This window comes from Misgurnus anguillicaudatus, chromosome 23 (assembly GCF_027580225.2).
Source record: "Misgurnus anguillicaudatus chromosome 23, ASM2758022v2, whole genome shotgun sequence".
NCBI classification, from domain to species: Eukaryota; Metazoa; Chordata; class Actinopteri; order Cypriniformes; family Cobitidae; genus Misgurnus; species Misgurnus anguillicaudatus.
The window spans coordinates 19,205,380-19,220,631 of record NC_073359.2 but is presented as its reverse complement, the minus strand read 5'-3'; the positions used below and the strand labels follow the sequence as shown (position 1 = coordinate 19,220,631).

The 15,252-nt window shown below is 40.6% G+C and overlaps 1 protein-coding gene across 1 annotated transcript; it reads left to right on the top strand.

The window, feature by feature from the left end:
- The first annotated feature begins 12,292 nt into the window (after nucleotides 1-12,292).
- On the top strand, nucleotides 12,293-14,903 carry LOC141359509 (granzyme H-like). Its single transcript, XM_073862095.1, has 5 exons — nucleotides 12,293-12,413; nucleotides 13,374-13,530; nucleotides 13,803-13,926; nucleotides 14,024-14,245; nucleotides 14,349-14,903. The coding sequence occupies exons 1-5, from the start codon at nucleotides 12,359-12,361 to the stop codon at nucleotides 14,499-14,501; spliced, it is 711 nt and encodes a 236-aa protein (XP_073718196.1). The 5' UTR covers nucleotides 12,293-12,358; the 3' UTR covers nucleotides 14,502-14,903.
- The last annotated feature ends 349 nt before the right edge of the window (nucleotides 14,904-15,252 follow it).

Genomic DNA, 15,252 nt, shown 5'->3' with positions numbered 1-15,252 from the left:
CATGAAACTGCCCTCGGCCCCAGAATCCACCAAAGCGTGCTGATCCAGTGTGTGAGTAGATCACCGTAGTCTCACCGGAAGGAGTGTCGATGTAGATGAGGTCTTCCTGGCAGAGATCCCACCCGATAGTAGCCTCAGATTTACTATCGGGCTTGATCTTTTACTGGGCAGCGCTGGATATGATGTTCTGGACTGCCACAGTATAAACACAGTCCATGGGATCTCCGCCTGTTCCTCTCCTCCCGGGAGAGCCGAGCTCGCCCCACCTGCATGGGTTCCAGATCTCCAGGTGGGCTGACCGCAACCTCTGGCCGCCGATGCTGAACCTCGGGACTGGTTGTGCGAGTGGTTCTCCCCCTCCGTCTGGCGGCTTGGTCTAGCCGGTTGTCAATACGGATAGTAAGATCGATTAACCCATTGAGTGAAGATGGAAGTTCCACAGCTCGAATCTCCTGTTGGATGCGGTCAGCCAACCCATGCAGGAAATGATCCCACTGCGCCTCTTCGTTCCACTTACACTCCGCCGCCAGGGTGCGGAACTCGATGGAGTAATCAGATACGGACCTCTCCTCCTGACGTAGGTCCGCTAACAGTCTGGCCGCCTCTCTCCCGGCGACGGAGCGGTCGAAGACCCGTTTCATCTCCTCCGAAAGGGCGTGGAACGAAGTACAGCAGCTGTCGTGGTTCTCCCACACCGCCGTCCCCCAGAGGGCAGCCTTCCCCGTGAGCAAGGAGAGCACGAACGCCACTTTCACTTCCTCGGTGGTGAACGTGCGGGGCTGCAATGCGAAATGCAAAGAACAATGAGAGAGAAATGATCGACAAAATTTCGGCTCACCTGCATACTTCTCCGGAATCGGAAGGCGTGGTTCGGACTGGGGAATACCCCCGGTGGCGATCGGCGGTGTGGGTGGCGTGGGGGGCGCAATGGGTGGCGATGGATGTTGTTGTTGAGCCTGAAGGGCGAGCTCGGAAACCTTCGTCACCATTGCTTGGAAGGCTCGACCCATCTCATCTATCGCCTTGTCCTGGCGATCCATACGACCCACAGCTCTCTGTAAAAACTCTTCTAGATGAGATGGGGAGCGATCGCCTGCTGCCTCCATGATGGTCAGATCCTTCTGTAATGACACAATAAAGTGGAGGAGGCAAGCGCAGACGATCAACACAGGTTTATTAATAATGATGGTAAATATAATGAAACAACAGAGTGAATGACTGAGTCCAGGATGTTGGCAATGGTGATCGAAGGTCTACGGTGGCGTGAAGAGTGTTGAAATCGTGAAGTCGGTGATGAGTGCGATGATGGCCAGTGGATAGAACCAGGAACAAACCAAACACTCACACGGAGAAGACAACACGAACACAAATCCAACACGACGACGAGAGACGATAATCCAAGTGATTGCAGCAACATGAAATGAGGATCTGACAACAGGGAGAGAACTGGGTGAGTATTTGTAGCTGATGGGTGATGAGGATCAGCTGGAGCGAGACAATCATACACAGGTGACAACACTTAATCAAACGAGCACATGGCAGAGGTGAGTGAACAAACAAACATACACACACACATGACACGGAGGAAACAGAGGATTTCCTACCGTGACATTTTGATGAAACCTACACATATTTGAGAGGTGATAAAAACAGAACACATGAAGGTAGGATGAAACGGATTTTTTTGTTTGAAAGCAGAGGGTCTGTTCTTTTATTTTATATATTATATGTTTATATATTTAAAAAGGAGCATTTTCTGGAAGGTATTAAACTTTTGTGAAAATCATGAAAAATGCTGGCGATAAAAGAGCTAACATTGTGCTTTTATATCTTCAACATAGGTTAGAAGGTAGGCTGTCACCCTCCACCATTAAAGTTGATATCGCCGCTGTTTCTGCTCATCACTCACTTATTAACGGCAGATCAGTTGGCCCGCATGATTTGGTTATTAGATTTTAAGAGGCGCTCGCAGGCTAAACCCACCACGCCCTCCCTCTATTCCTCCGAGACATGTCCATGGTGCTGAAGCCCTACAGGTCCCGCGTTCGAGCCTTTGCAGTCTGCGAGTCTGAAGTTTTTGTCAATGAAAACTCTGACCCTGTTAGCATTGGCCTCCGTGAAGAGAGTAAGGGATTTATATGCATTCTCTGTTGACGATTCGTGCCTTCAGTTTGGTCCTGCTGTCTCACTGAGACCCAGACCAGGCTACGTGCCCAAAGTTCCCACCACTCCCTTCAGAGATCAGGTGGTGAGCTTGGAAGCGCTGCCCCCGGAGGAGGTTGACTTTCGCCCACCAATAGCCCTTAACGGGGCGGTGGCTTCCGCAGCGTTCCTTTACCGCTCAGAAAGGGCGCTTTCCAGTCACTGGCACTACTGTGGGGTTAAAGGAACATCTAGTGCCCGGCCTTCTGCCTTAAAACCTAATTCTCCTTATCCTTAAGTGGAACCGGAGGGCTTCACGCAGACACTGGAAGAGGTCAGCCCTCAGTGGCGTTTTGGTAGGGATTCCCAATTCGTCGGTCACGACGTGACGTCGCAGTGACCGACTGAAAGGGAACGTCTCGGTTACGTATGTAACCCACGTTCCCTGAAGGAAGGGAACGGAGACGTCACGTCCCGTCGCCACAGGGCTGCTCCTGCTGTTTATCGGCCGGTCACACTTTCCAGCTTTCTCAGCGAAACGAAGCTAATTTCCATATTTGCACCTGTGGCTTATATACGCACCTGGTGGGGCGGCGCCAGCATTATGCAAATATCTCAATGCCAAGTTCATTGGCGTTTTAGTAGTTTACGAAGCAGATTGGTCTCTCTAAGCGAGTTCCCAATTCATCGGTCACGATGTGACGTCTCCGTTCCCTTCCTTCAGGGAACGTGGGTTACATACGTAACCGAGATGTATTCCTGCCATCCCCAACCCATGGCCATGCAATTACTTGAGATTTCCTCTTTATTAGTCTTTGGCAGGTCAATGCTATTCACAGTCTTGTTCAGAGTTTCTGTTTTTTAAGCTAAATGGGAAGACATGTAAAGATGCTTGAGTAGATGCTCCATATGTTTTTTTAAAGGTTATAAATTGCACATACTAATGCATGGTTTTACTAGTTATAAAGCACACATCAAACCATGGAAGGCAAAGCTGGATAAACTCAACATGTTTGATATTACAGCATTTCTGATTTATGAAAGCTCTTTATTTGCATTTTAATGTACTAGATTAAAATAAAGACAACCCTTAGCATTGCATAAGTCTGTTAAAATTATTTTCGCAGTTACAATCTACATGATCTACAGTAGTTGTATTGCAAATGTTCAACTGTCACCTTGTGGTAAAAATTTATACCACTGATTAAAATAACTAGAAAATAAACATCTTAAACTATCAATATCCAACCAATAAAAAAATATTTTAATAACTGATACTGCAGTAAAGTATTGACACTAAATGTTATAAAACAATAACATTAGCTCCAGAGTTCATCCAAGAGTTTTTAAAGCTCTTTAAGTAACACAGCACAATTTCTAGAGGTCCTGTTGAATCTTTAGTGAAGTATTTTGAATTCTTTTGAAAGTTTGCAATGATTTGCATCAGGGTTTTTTGCATCAACCACATTAACCAATTTCATAAATAAATGAATTCATAAAGCATGCATAGCTGAAAAAAGTAGCCAGCAATTCTCATGCAGTAAGACAATGAATTTAAACAACCTGAGTTTATCTCAATGTTCATAAGATGCAAGTTTTTCCATACAGAAGAGACACTTTTTGCATCCACACATGTAAATAAGCTGATATGGTGGGATTTTTTAAGTAAAACGGTGGTCAAAAATTAAACGATAGTGAGAAACTAAATTAGCCATAAAAGTAAAATTAGCTTTGACATAAAATAATTTGATTGATTTAATGCTAATAGCAAAAACACAGCATCACAACTATAAAACAGCATCAATGCATTAAAGCTTGTCAGCACTGTGAAGAGGTTCAGTTTCACAAGACTAAAAGTTCACTGTGTAGCTCAGGGGTTGACAAAAGCCCCTGATCTCAATCTAACACAGCCCTGTTAGGATATATTAGCAATAGCTGATGATCAACACTGCCTCTTTTGCTGTTGGAAATTAAATAAACTGATCTGAATTCAGTGCATGTTGACATTTCTAGCTTTATCTTCATGTTACGATGCCTTAGGCTTGCCTGTTGGACAAACCAACAAAGACAGGTGGCACTAAAAAGCTTTATGATAAAAAGGTAAAACATTTGTAGCCTGATGCCAATAAGGGGATTTCCTTTACTATCACACAAAACGCAACAAGCAGTTTCTAAACACACCACCGCATTAGTATTATAAGGTCCTATATGTTATGAGTAGTTTTGAGATATTGAGCTACAATGCTTTTGCATTCCATGTAGCAAAACTGATATCTTGTTTTTAGTCAGAGACCAATTTGTGACCCTGGACCACAAAACCAGTCATAAGTAGCACAGGTATATCTATAGCAAATGGCAAAATACATTGTATGGGTCAAACATATTGAGTTTTCTTTTATGTAAAAGATATTTTGTAGATATTTTTGGATTGGAGTGGATGCAGGACTTCATTTGACCAACTTTAAAGACAATTTTATATTTAGATTTTTTGCACCCTCAGATTCCAGATTTCCAAATAGTTGTATGTCAGTCAAATATTGTCCTTTCCTGACAAACTATACAACAATAAAAGTTTATTTATTCAGCTTTCAGATAATGTATACATATTATACAAATTTATTTCAAATTTACAATACCAAAATCCTCTCACATTTGTACATGTTTCTTTTGGGGGGGGGGACACTGGGGCTATATATACACAGGGGATAACAAGCAAACAAAACACACCTGGGGGACAATCAACAAAAGAACTACAAAGAACTACAAACATGGAGAACCGACAGGAAAATACAAACCAAAAGTCCACAGAGAACAAAAGACCAGGGGTGCGTTTCCTAAAAGCATCATTAGCCAACTACTGTCTTAAGTTTCATTGTTACTCACAAAGTTCAACAATTTGGTGTTTCCCACCACAACCAACAAACATTCGAAATCTGCATCGCAAACTTGTGTGGTTTGAATGACAGCTCTTAACTTGTGGTTAGAAGCATGGTTCCTTGTTATTATAATATGTAGACTTACGTTGATCATGCTTTTGAACAAAATAAGCAAAAAACATGTAGTGTATCCTATATCCAGGTAGTGTTTAACTTATCACAAGTCCAAATTTTAAATAGTAGGTTGAATTGACTTGCAAAACCAACTTGTTTTTAACTTCATGCTGCAATTTTTTTACAGTGCATGCACATTATGAATGCACCCCACTGATTTTTATGCATTATTCATGAGAAAGGACCGATCTAATACAATCACTGTGCCATTATATGTACTAGCTATCACAGTATTTATGCATGCAAAGTATCACTCACGTCATCACTTGTTGTGGTTGTTAAGAGTTGTGGGTCAGTGCATTAAAGCACGTCAGCACGAATAAAAGGTTCAGTTTCACATGGCTAAAAGTTCACTATTTACTTGAGTGATTGCGAAATTCTCCAGATCTTGTAAGACCAGATGTTAAACAATCAACTTTGTTTTTTTATGGAGAGACATTTTAAAACAATAACATTTTGGTTGGTGCCATTCATCTACATTTGCCCCTCAGGTGGGGATAACGGGACGGTTCGATTCTTTATCAAGAACCGTTACACCCCTAATAGACACTGGCGGATGATGTCACTGTAACGTTGTGCCCCAAGGCTATAAATAGAAAGTGGATATTTTGTGCATATGTTGTGTTTTGGTGCTGGTTTGCTAGTGAACACCAGCTAAACCAGCACCAAACCCACATTAGCACCAGCTAAACCAGCACCAAACCAGCATTAGCACCAGCTAAACCAGTACCAAACTAGCATTAGCACCAGCATCCCATGCTGGTCATACCAGCAAGACACAACATATGTTGTGTTTTGGTGTTTGTATGCTGGTGACCACCAGCTAAACCAGCATCAAACCAGCATAGACCAGCATAATTCCTCATAAATGTATGGGAGGAAGACCAGGGCCGCCTTAACCTAATGTGAGGCCCCGGGGCTAAGAGGTTTTGTAGGCCCCCCTTCCCCTCGATTTATAGTCTCTTTTTTAAGTGTAATATCTAGGTAATCTACATCACAAAATGCATTAGTTTCTTTTGAGACATACAACAGTGAGTTTTCCCTCTTTGAGCCAGAAAACACCATAATATTGTTATTAACATATCACTGAGTCCACTTGAGCATAAACACAAGACACTTTATTTAACAACCACACACAGCAACTTGTGGTGATAATAAAACCAAACTGTGTGAAAGTTTATATGTTTATAAGCTTTATGTTTATATAGTTTTTGGAATATAATTTGCAGAAAATTGCCACTCACTAACTAAATGCTCACCACAGTTTTAAAAATATAATAAGTTAAAGTTAGTTTTAAAGTGAAAATGCCTTAATGATAACAAAAGATAAGTCTTTATAGACATAATCTTGTTAAATGCATTAATGATAACAAAAGATAAGTCTTTATAGACAGAATTTTGTTTTTTAATCAGTTATTTATTTTGTAGGCTATTGAAGATATAGTATGCATTGTATTTAGTATTTATGCATACATAAGCATGTAAAACGACCAAGTATGAATATGCACAGAACATACCTGTATATAAGATCTTTAGATAATGAGATTATAATGGTGCTATCAGGGGATGATCATTTGAGATGGTTTTGTCGCTCTTTACTTTCTTAGACTTGCACCTTTACCGTTGCGTCTCTTTCTCGTCTTTCTACCAACAGATGTGTGTACTGTGAGCGGACGTCGCGTCAAACTACATCGCTCCAGCTGCGCACGCGTCACTGATATAAACGCGAGTAAACTTAAACTTTATAACAACTAACAGCATTATGTGCGGGAACTCCTTTCTTAATTTAGCGGCACAGTTTCTTGTGCACGGGTCAGAGACTTCTGCATGCCAGAGACTCAGCTGAACGAGCACAGAGAGCGAACGAGCGAGCGCGCACGAAAGAGAGAGAGAGAGCTGCACCTCACCATAGTGCTTTTTATGAAATTTCAGAAATTACTCTTTCATTTGTTGGTGGATTATTTCCCGTTTCTCTGTCACACTCAGTCTAACGTGCAGGAATGTCAAGTTGACAACGCGCACTTAATTACATTACGCGGAATAAAAAATATGTTACGTCCCAGATAGCAAAAAATATCCGCAGGACTTCTTTTTGCCGCCAGCCCTAAGCTGTCGGCTATAGGTGCGTCCCGCTGACATTTTATTTCACGTTAAGTTACAACGGACCAATCAGCAGCCATGTAACGTGCAATTAGAGTGATTGACAGAAAACCCGACAAGTTACAAAACAATATGACATTTTCAGCTCGTCATGAACGCAAACTTGGGAGGCCCTTGAACTTGGGAGGCCCCTGGGCTTCAGCCCAGGTAAGCCCGTGCATTAAGGCGGCCTTGAGGAAGACCAATCGGCAGCATCACGAACATCTTGCATAGAGGCCTGAGAGAATGCCATACATCTAGTTGAGTGTGCCCTAATTCATAAAGTTGAAGGCATATGGCACACCTTATACGCTAGAGAGCCTAGACCTTACATAGCCTCTACAATCCAGTTGCTGATTGTCTTCTTAGATGCTGGACGTTTTCTACTCAGAGAACAAAAACAGACCAAAACTTGGTTGGATCTTCTCCAAATAAAAGATCTTCCATATTCTTCTAATACCCTAACAGGCATAGAATATGTAGCCTCTGTTGATCCGCTGACTCATGTGGAGGAGGATGAAAGTCTTGAAGAACCAATGTCCTAGCCACATTGCTAGGAACTTTGGCAATATAGCCTGGTCTCGGGTGTAAAATAGCTTTCAATTTTCCTGGAGCAAACTCCAGACTTGAAGGGGAACCTAATAATGCTTGCAGATTACCAATTCTCCTTAGAAAAGTAATAGCTAATAAGAAGGCTAATTTTAAAGCAGATGTTTGTCTGAACAAGAATCAATAGGTTCGAAGGAAGCCATAGCCAAGTGCCATGCTGAAACTCTGACTTGAGCAGGAGGCCTTATCCTCAATGTGCCAACAGACCCCTCAGGAAGAGGAGCATGAAAAGCATAGATAACCACAGCATATACTCTGATGGTGGGTGGAGATAGATCAGAACAAAAACTTTCTTGTAATTACTCCAGAACTGAAGCCACTGGGCAGTTAATTGGATCTAAATGTTTTTACTACACCATGAAGTGAATAGTCTCCTCTTTTTAATAAAGTTTCCTGGTGAAAGGAGCTCCAAAATTATGTATGATCTCAGCCATACCCACATTTTTCAAAGCTCTTAGTGGGGGTGATATAGTGTGCCCCCTTGCCTGAGTTAGAAGGTCCCTCCTAGAAACCCTGCCTTAGGGTTTGTAACAATAACTGTTCTCAGTTCCGCCTTTACCTGTCTGGGCGGATTCTGAGGCTTTTGTCTCATTCCCCAAGCTCTCTGAGGAGTGGGCACAAGAAGCAACATTTTGTTTCTGCAGCTGTCTGTGTGTTCTTTTGGATTTTCTGAGGGAAAGAGCAGCGAGATAAAAAATATATAAAAATGCCTGATGTTTCTCCTCTTGGGAATGTCTAATACAATATTTACTACATCTCCATTTAGACCCTATCATGGCTGCCATAGAGCAGTTCGTCAAACACTGCCATACGGGAGCGAACCACTCTCAGCGGTAGCCTTTAAAAATGTTTACATGCCTCCCCCTCAAAAAAGTGGACACATGCTTCACTCACAAACAGACAACACATAGCTTGTGAGTATTCCTGAAAAATTGAGGACAGGGTGTAACACGCGGCTTATATCCTTTCTGCTTGCTGCTACTAGCCATCGTTTTAATGTTACTAACTGAACAAAAAACAACCTGGACAAATTTAGGCAGCGTGGTCAGATAAAAGGGCTAGACACATTCGCATAGAAGGTTCTCCCTGAAATATCTGAAGCTGTTTGACTCAGTTTTCACTTCCTTTTTATAGCCTTGGGGCACAACGTCACAGTGACGTCATCCACCGGCGTCTATATATAGATCTAATTTGACACATTATTCATCCACGTCGCGTTGCATAGTGCTCCCTAAAATGTAATTTCCATGACACAGCGTTGAGTTCCCTCGGAAGGGAAACAACAGAGGCCCTTTGAAAGTAGATTATTACCTTAGTTCAAATCATAGCTAAAGTGTATCAACTACTACACTGAGCTAACGTTACTGTATAAAATGAATCTATACAATGTTAGCTACAGATCTTTGAATTCTTGCCTGGTTGCCAAACCTCTCTTCGCACAGCGGTGATCCATGCTACCTGTCCCCCTCGTCTATAGGAAACCAAAAATTATTATTTTTAACAAGGTTGCCAAATCAATAAAGAAAAACAGACCAGAATTCAACTTTGGGCCAGGTGCATAACCATGACAACACACGTGCCAAACGGTCACTGCTGAATTTATCTGTGCATGAAAGTATGATGCCTATTTTTTGTCTGCTACAGACAACAATCACAAATGTAAAACCAAAAGATGTTTTTCCAAAGCATGTATTTTGATGTTATCACCAAAATGTGGTTACATTATCATAAATCTGCAAAAGTTGACGAGCAACACTTCCTTTGCTGATATATTAGATAAACTGATATGAATTCAGTGCATGGTTTTAACTTGCTGGTATGAGTCCTTTGTATTTGAAGCAGAAGACATCTTCACTGTGCTTCACCCGTCACTTTACTGAACAGTGACTACAATGAGCATCTTTTGGTTTATAACTACACTGCTACTGCTGCACTCCTGCACCCCAGGTAATGACTTCATATTAGACTACAGTAAAAGCAGTAGACAGTTTTTCATAACGATTTAAATTGTTTCATAATAAGTAATAGGAGGAAATACATAGGTGCCAGTGCATCCACTCCGAGTGAATCGTTGGAGCAGCCCAAGTGGTGTCACGGCCATATGCCCCAAGAGCTTCTGAAATAATTGTAACTCTTGCTCTTGCATGTATTCAGGCACAAAGAACGTGCGCATCGGCAGCTTTCACAGTTGTGAAAAGAATGCCTGAGAATTCTGGGGGTGCCGGAAGAATTGAACCGCATAGCCGAGAAGGATCATGCATAAAAGCCAGCACGACGGGCTGGGAAGCTGTTCCCATGCCCCCAGATACCGTGCAAGAGGAACTAAAGGCACGACTGCTTTACCCGTGTAGGGAGGGGCCGAGGTGATCCCTGGTGTGTGCATATCAGCCGCACCGACTGTGTTGTGTGATGTAACACTCACCTAAGCCTGCTGATGGGTGGTAGAACGGGAGAGACTCTGTTGAGGATGTCCCAACCCGCTGAGTGGGCGGGATGGGCTGATGGCGACCATTTCCTCGCTTCTTTAAAGTGCCCCGGGGAGTAACGGAGGCGGCTGCTGAAGGATGCCCTTGGCGACGTCATTTTCAAAACTCTAAACACAATTAGCACCCCATTTGTCTTTTGTGGCCATACAATTCACACAATTCATGTCGTTTTCACACAATATGCAGTCAGTAAACACATTTAATGCTTACATTTTCTTAACAGAAAAGCTATACTTTCCAACAAAATGATGGATTGTTTTTGTAGTAATTATGAATGTTAACACACAACATCTCACAATAGCAAAACAATATTCCAAACCTTAGATACAATATAAAAACCTTTATGTTGGGTAAATTGGGCCAACTACAGCTCATTCAAGTCTGGCTTAGGTTATTTTTTCTATTACATTGATACTTATACAGTAAAAGGAAGACTTTGAGAAGTAATGTTTTTGGAAACAGAAAAAGACAAACACTGTAATGTCTGGATGAGGAAGAGTAAGAGCAAGGGGCACAGGGAGAAGAGCAGGCCCAGTGAGAGGTGCAGTGAGAGATGCAGGTGCAGTGAGAGATTCAGTGAGAGGTGCAGGGAGAAGAGCAGGCCCAAGGAGAGGTCAATGCAGAGGTGTAAGAATGCATGGTGGTGTCATTCTAAGGCCTGCAAGAACAGTAGTCAGTGATGAATTCACTGATTTCACTAGGATAGGCTGGTGAAAGAGTGCAGCCCAATTTTAGGAGGTTGCCTTCATTATACACATCTTTCAACAAACCAACAGGTAAGTAATGCATTTTACATGGATTGTTTCTATTCTCACTTGACATGTCAATAAGGTCATACAGTAATGCATATGTAAAAAAAATGTCCCTCTAAAGAATGCAACATCTTCCACCCTCTATAAGTCTGGATGTTATCTGTTTTGACATGCTGTTTGAAAGCATTTGTAAATTTGACATTAAAAATCTATTGTTTTGGTCTTGTTTGAGCTTGTATGTAAAAGAAGTTAAAACATTTTAAATTTGTGTTAATTATATGCATTTTGTGGATGTAGTGCTAACTGTGTTAAGAGTTTTGTTAAAAGTATTGAAAAATCTGTCATAGCAATCGTAAAAAACTGTAATTGAGAGGCTAATCCTGCTTCTTTCTAGCATCAGGCCACTCTTTGCCACCCTTCTCTCTCCACGAACCCGTCTTCCCTGTTCCATTTCCAAAATTAGTCGTTCTGAGCTCCACCTATATCTATTTTTATATATATACATTTATTACATAATATTTATATTATATATAATTATATTTATATATTTATATGAAATTGCAATCAGCAGTGTTTGAAAGGCACAAGTCTGAAATCAATTCTGTTTTGAATGTGTGGTTCACAGTTTTGACAGCAGTGTGTTAGCATTTGAACAAAGTGCTGTAAATCCACAGTGTTGTGCAGGTTATGTTTAAAGTGATGGGATACGTGTGTAGAGTTTTGAAAACTGTGTTTAAGCATTGAAAAACGAACTAGGGTTTGGTCCACATGATGCAGACTGTAGTTAGAGTTTTGCACATGTGACTCCAGTTGTGCCCACTGTCGTTTAGCAATCGAAAAAACTGTAATAAAGATCTGTGAGATTAAACATTTCTTGTAGATATGTTTGGATCAGATTAGGGTTGGTTAGTGGTCTTCCAGGAAACACGCAACACAGATATCGCTGACATAAGCATGCATGTTTGGTCTTATCACCAAAAGTGTGGTTACTTCACGGTAAATCAGCAAACGCTAATGATGAGAACTTTTCAGAGGTGTTAAATTAGATAAACTGATCTGAATTTGGTGCATGGTTTAATTTCTAGCTTCATCTTCCTGGTCTGAGTCCCATGAATCTGTATTTAAAGCAGAAGACAACTTCATTGTGCTTCACACATCGCTGGATTGAACAGTGACTACAATGAGCATCTTTTGGTTCATAACTACACTGCTACTGCTGCACTCCTGCACCCCAGGTAATGACTTCATATCAGACTACACTACAGTTTTTTTTACAGACGCTAGGACACATTTCTCAATACTTAGGTCACTTTTGCGAAACTCTTCACACAGTTCTCCTAACAAACTTTCAGCTTGATAAAGCAGTTCATTTCACATTTAAAATGCACTAGAACTACCAAAACACTTTATTCAGCCACACACTTTGTCACCCACAAAACAATAATCTAAAAACACTAACAACATGTAGGATTGTACAATGTTTTCTCTGTTTATAATTCACTGCAATATATGTTTATGGAATGAATCAGATATGATGCAGAATTCTTCAATATTTTATGTAGTTTATTTTTATTTTATTTTTTTGTAATTCCAAAATACAAGAATTTGTAAACACGCCATCCACTGATACAGATAAAATAGTAATGCTACTGTACTCGGTCTTCTCCATTTGGCCAATTGTTATTATAGCATTTATTTTTAAGATTTAAAATATATTTCATTAAAATATTACTGTAGAAATGTCGCAAATTGCTGTCTTTTTCAGTTATCATGGTATTGTTTTGAACATAAGTTTAACACTTTTGAAAACAGTATGTATGCATATGCAAATTGGCCTGTACATAAAAAGAGTTTTGGCAGTTGTGGTGTCTGAGTGAGAAAAGAATTCATGAAATTTAAGAGATGTAGTCAATAAATGCATTTTGTGCCAAAGCAATGAAAATTGATCCTCTGTTTAGCCCACATAGACTTCTGTTGCGCTCACTGTGTGAAGAGTTTTTCAAAAGTGACCTGAGAAATGTGTCCTAGCGTCTGTAAAAAAAAAGGTAATAACAGCAGACAATTTCTCATAACCCTTTAAATTGTTTAAAAAGTTTTTACAATAGGAGGAAATACAGTGAATCTGTTTTTTTACCATGCAAACGGTATCACATATAATATTCTTATATGAGTATACATTCACATTCTTTCTTTAGGTGTCGGCATGGATCATGGTATTGTTAATGGTAAGGTGTCCATTCCACACAGCCGCCCATACATGGTCTACATTAGTGATAAACATAGACGTGCAGCATGTGGTGGATTTTTGATAAGGGAAGATTTTGTGATGACGGCTGCCCACTGCAAAACAAAGTGAGTAAAATAATATACTATCAGTGACATCAAAACACAAACTTTGCTTCTTATACTTCACTATAACCAACTATAAAAGGTTGCAAAATTGAAAACTACAATTTTTCTATTAGATGAACAAGGTCATTTAAATTGTAGTATTGATCAAATTAACTTTATAATCAATGCCTTTGGACATCTAACAACATTAATTTACATTAATGTGTAAATCTTTACTGTAGGGTTGAAATAGTGGCAATTGTTTAACATTTAGTTTATTTTGTTTGCTTTAGTAATCTCAGGGTGTATTTGGGTGTTGATGACACGAATCGTTTACCTCATGGTATAGAGGTCGATGCCATTCCACATTCACATTTTGTGTACGAGCAATGTCATGACGACATCATGCTACTAAAGGTTTGTCTTTGTCTAATATGCATTTTGTATGTGCAAACTTTTTTAATAATCATATGGGACATCTACTCAAGCAAAAACATTACGTCTTTCTATTTAGCTTAAAACAAGAGCAACTCTGAATGAGACTGTGAAAACCATTGGCCTGCCAAAAACTAGGGGAGAGGTGATCCCCAAAAACTGCATGGCCATGGGTTGGGGCTGGCAAAAATACACTCACACGTCTACATCAAGAGTCCTGAAAGAAGTGAACTTGACTCTTACTAAAAACTGTGCCCCACCTCACACTATATGCACTGAGGGAGGAACTGGCCCGTCAAAGGTATTTCATAAGCTTTCAATTATATTGAAAATATTTCATGCTAAAATTATTATTGTATTTTAATGGTATATTTATGGCTACTAAACCACATTTTCTCTTATAGGGAGACTCTGGTGGTCCACTTATTTGTGGAAATGTCCCACACGGCATTGTGTCTTACAACATTGGGAATAAGTCTACAGGCTACATTACGATGTATACTAAAATCTCTCACTACCTTCCATGGATTCATGACACCATGAGAGGTTCTCTTTAAAGCAACATAAACCATGGAAGGCAAAGCTGGATCAAATCAATATTTTAATATGAAAGCATGTTTGATTTAAGTTCTTCTACATTTTTATGTACCTAATATTGAAATAAAAGCAAACCTTCATCATTACACATGTCTGTTAAAATGATTTCTACAACAATAACCTACATCAACGTCAGTAATGTTCCTTGAATGCCAGTGTCTTTCAGAGCTTAGGTCCAACTTTAATCTGATCCAAGATCTTCAGGATTGCCAGAAACTCCCAGGCTGGTGTGTTGGAGCTAAACTCTGCAGGACAGTCGCCCTTCAGGACCAAATTTGGAAACCCCTGGTATATTTTGCTGAATCCATGCCTTGATAATTTTAGGCTGTTTTTACTGCATTTTATATTATGATTTTTTTTATTTAAAGCAACACTATGTATTTTTCATGTAAGATTGACTTGACTTTCATGTGGTTGAAAAGCCCAACAGTGCCTGGTATCAGACACTCTTCTGCAGGCAGGGGGAGGGGAGGGGCTGTGTGCTCTACCCGACCACGCGACTTTCAAGGGGATCGCACACCGGCCGCGCAGCTCAGTGCCGCGGCGTTCTAAAAAAATCGAACACATTGTTTTCTATGAGTATACACACACCGGTGCCGCCAGGTGGCGCCTGTCCGCGCTGCCCAGCTGTGACTCAGGAAGTTGTTCAAATCCCTGTCGCACCACACAGAGCCACTCACATAGTTTAACATTACATAACATCATATTTGT

What these genes read in the sequence shown, in the direction of transcription:
- LOC141359509 (XM_073862095.1), top strand. Translation starts at nt 12,359, where the DNA reads ATGAGCATCTTTTGGTTCATAACTACACTGCTACTGCTGCACTCCTGC. An exon ending in GCTGCACTCCTGCACCCCAG is followed by an intron (nt 12,414 to 13,373) that starts GTAATGACTTCA and finishes TTCTTTCTTTAG; the next exon opens with GTGTCGGCATGGATCATGGT. An exon ending in GCTGCCCACTGCAAAACAAA is followed by an intron (nt 13,531 to 13,802) that starts GTGAGTAAAATA and finishes TGTTTGCTTTAG; the next exon opens with TAATCTCAGGGTGTATTTGG.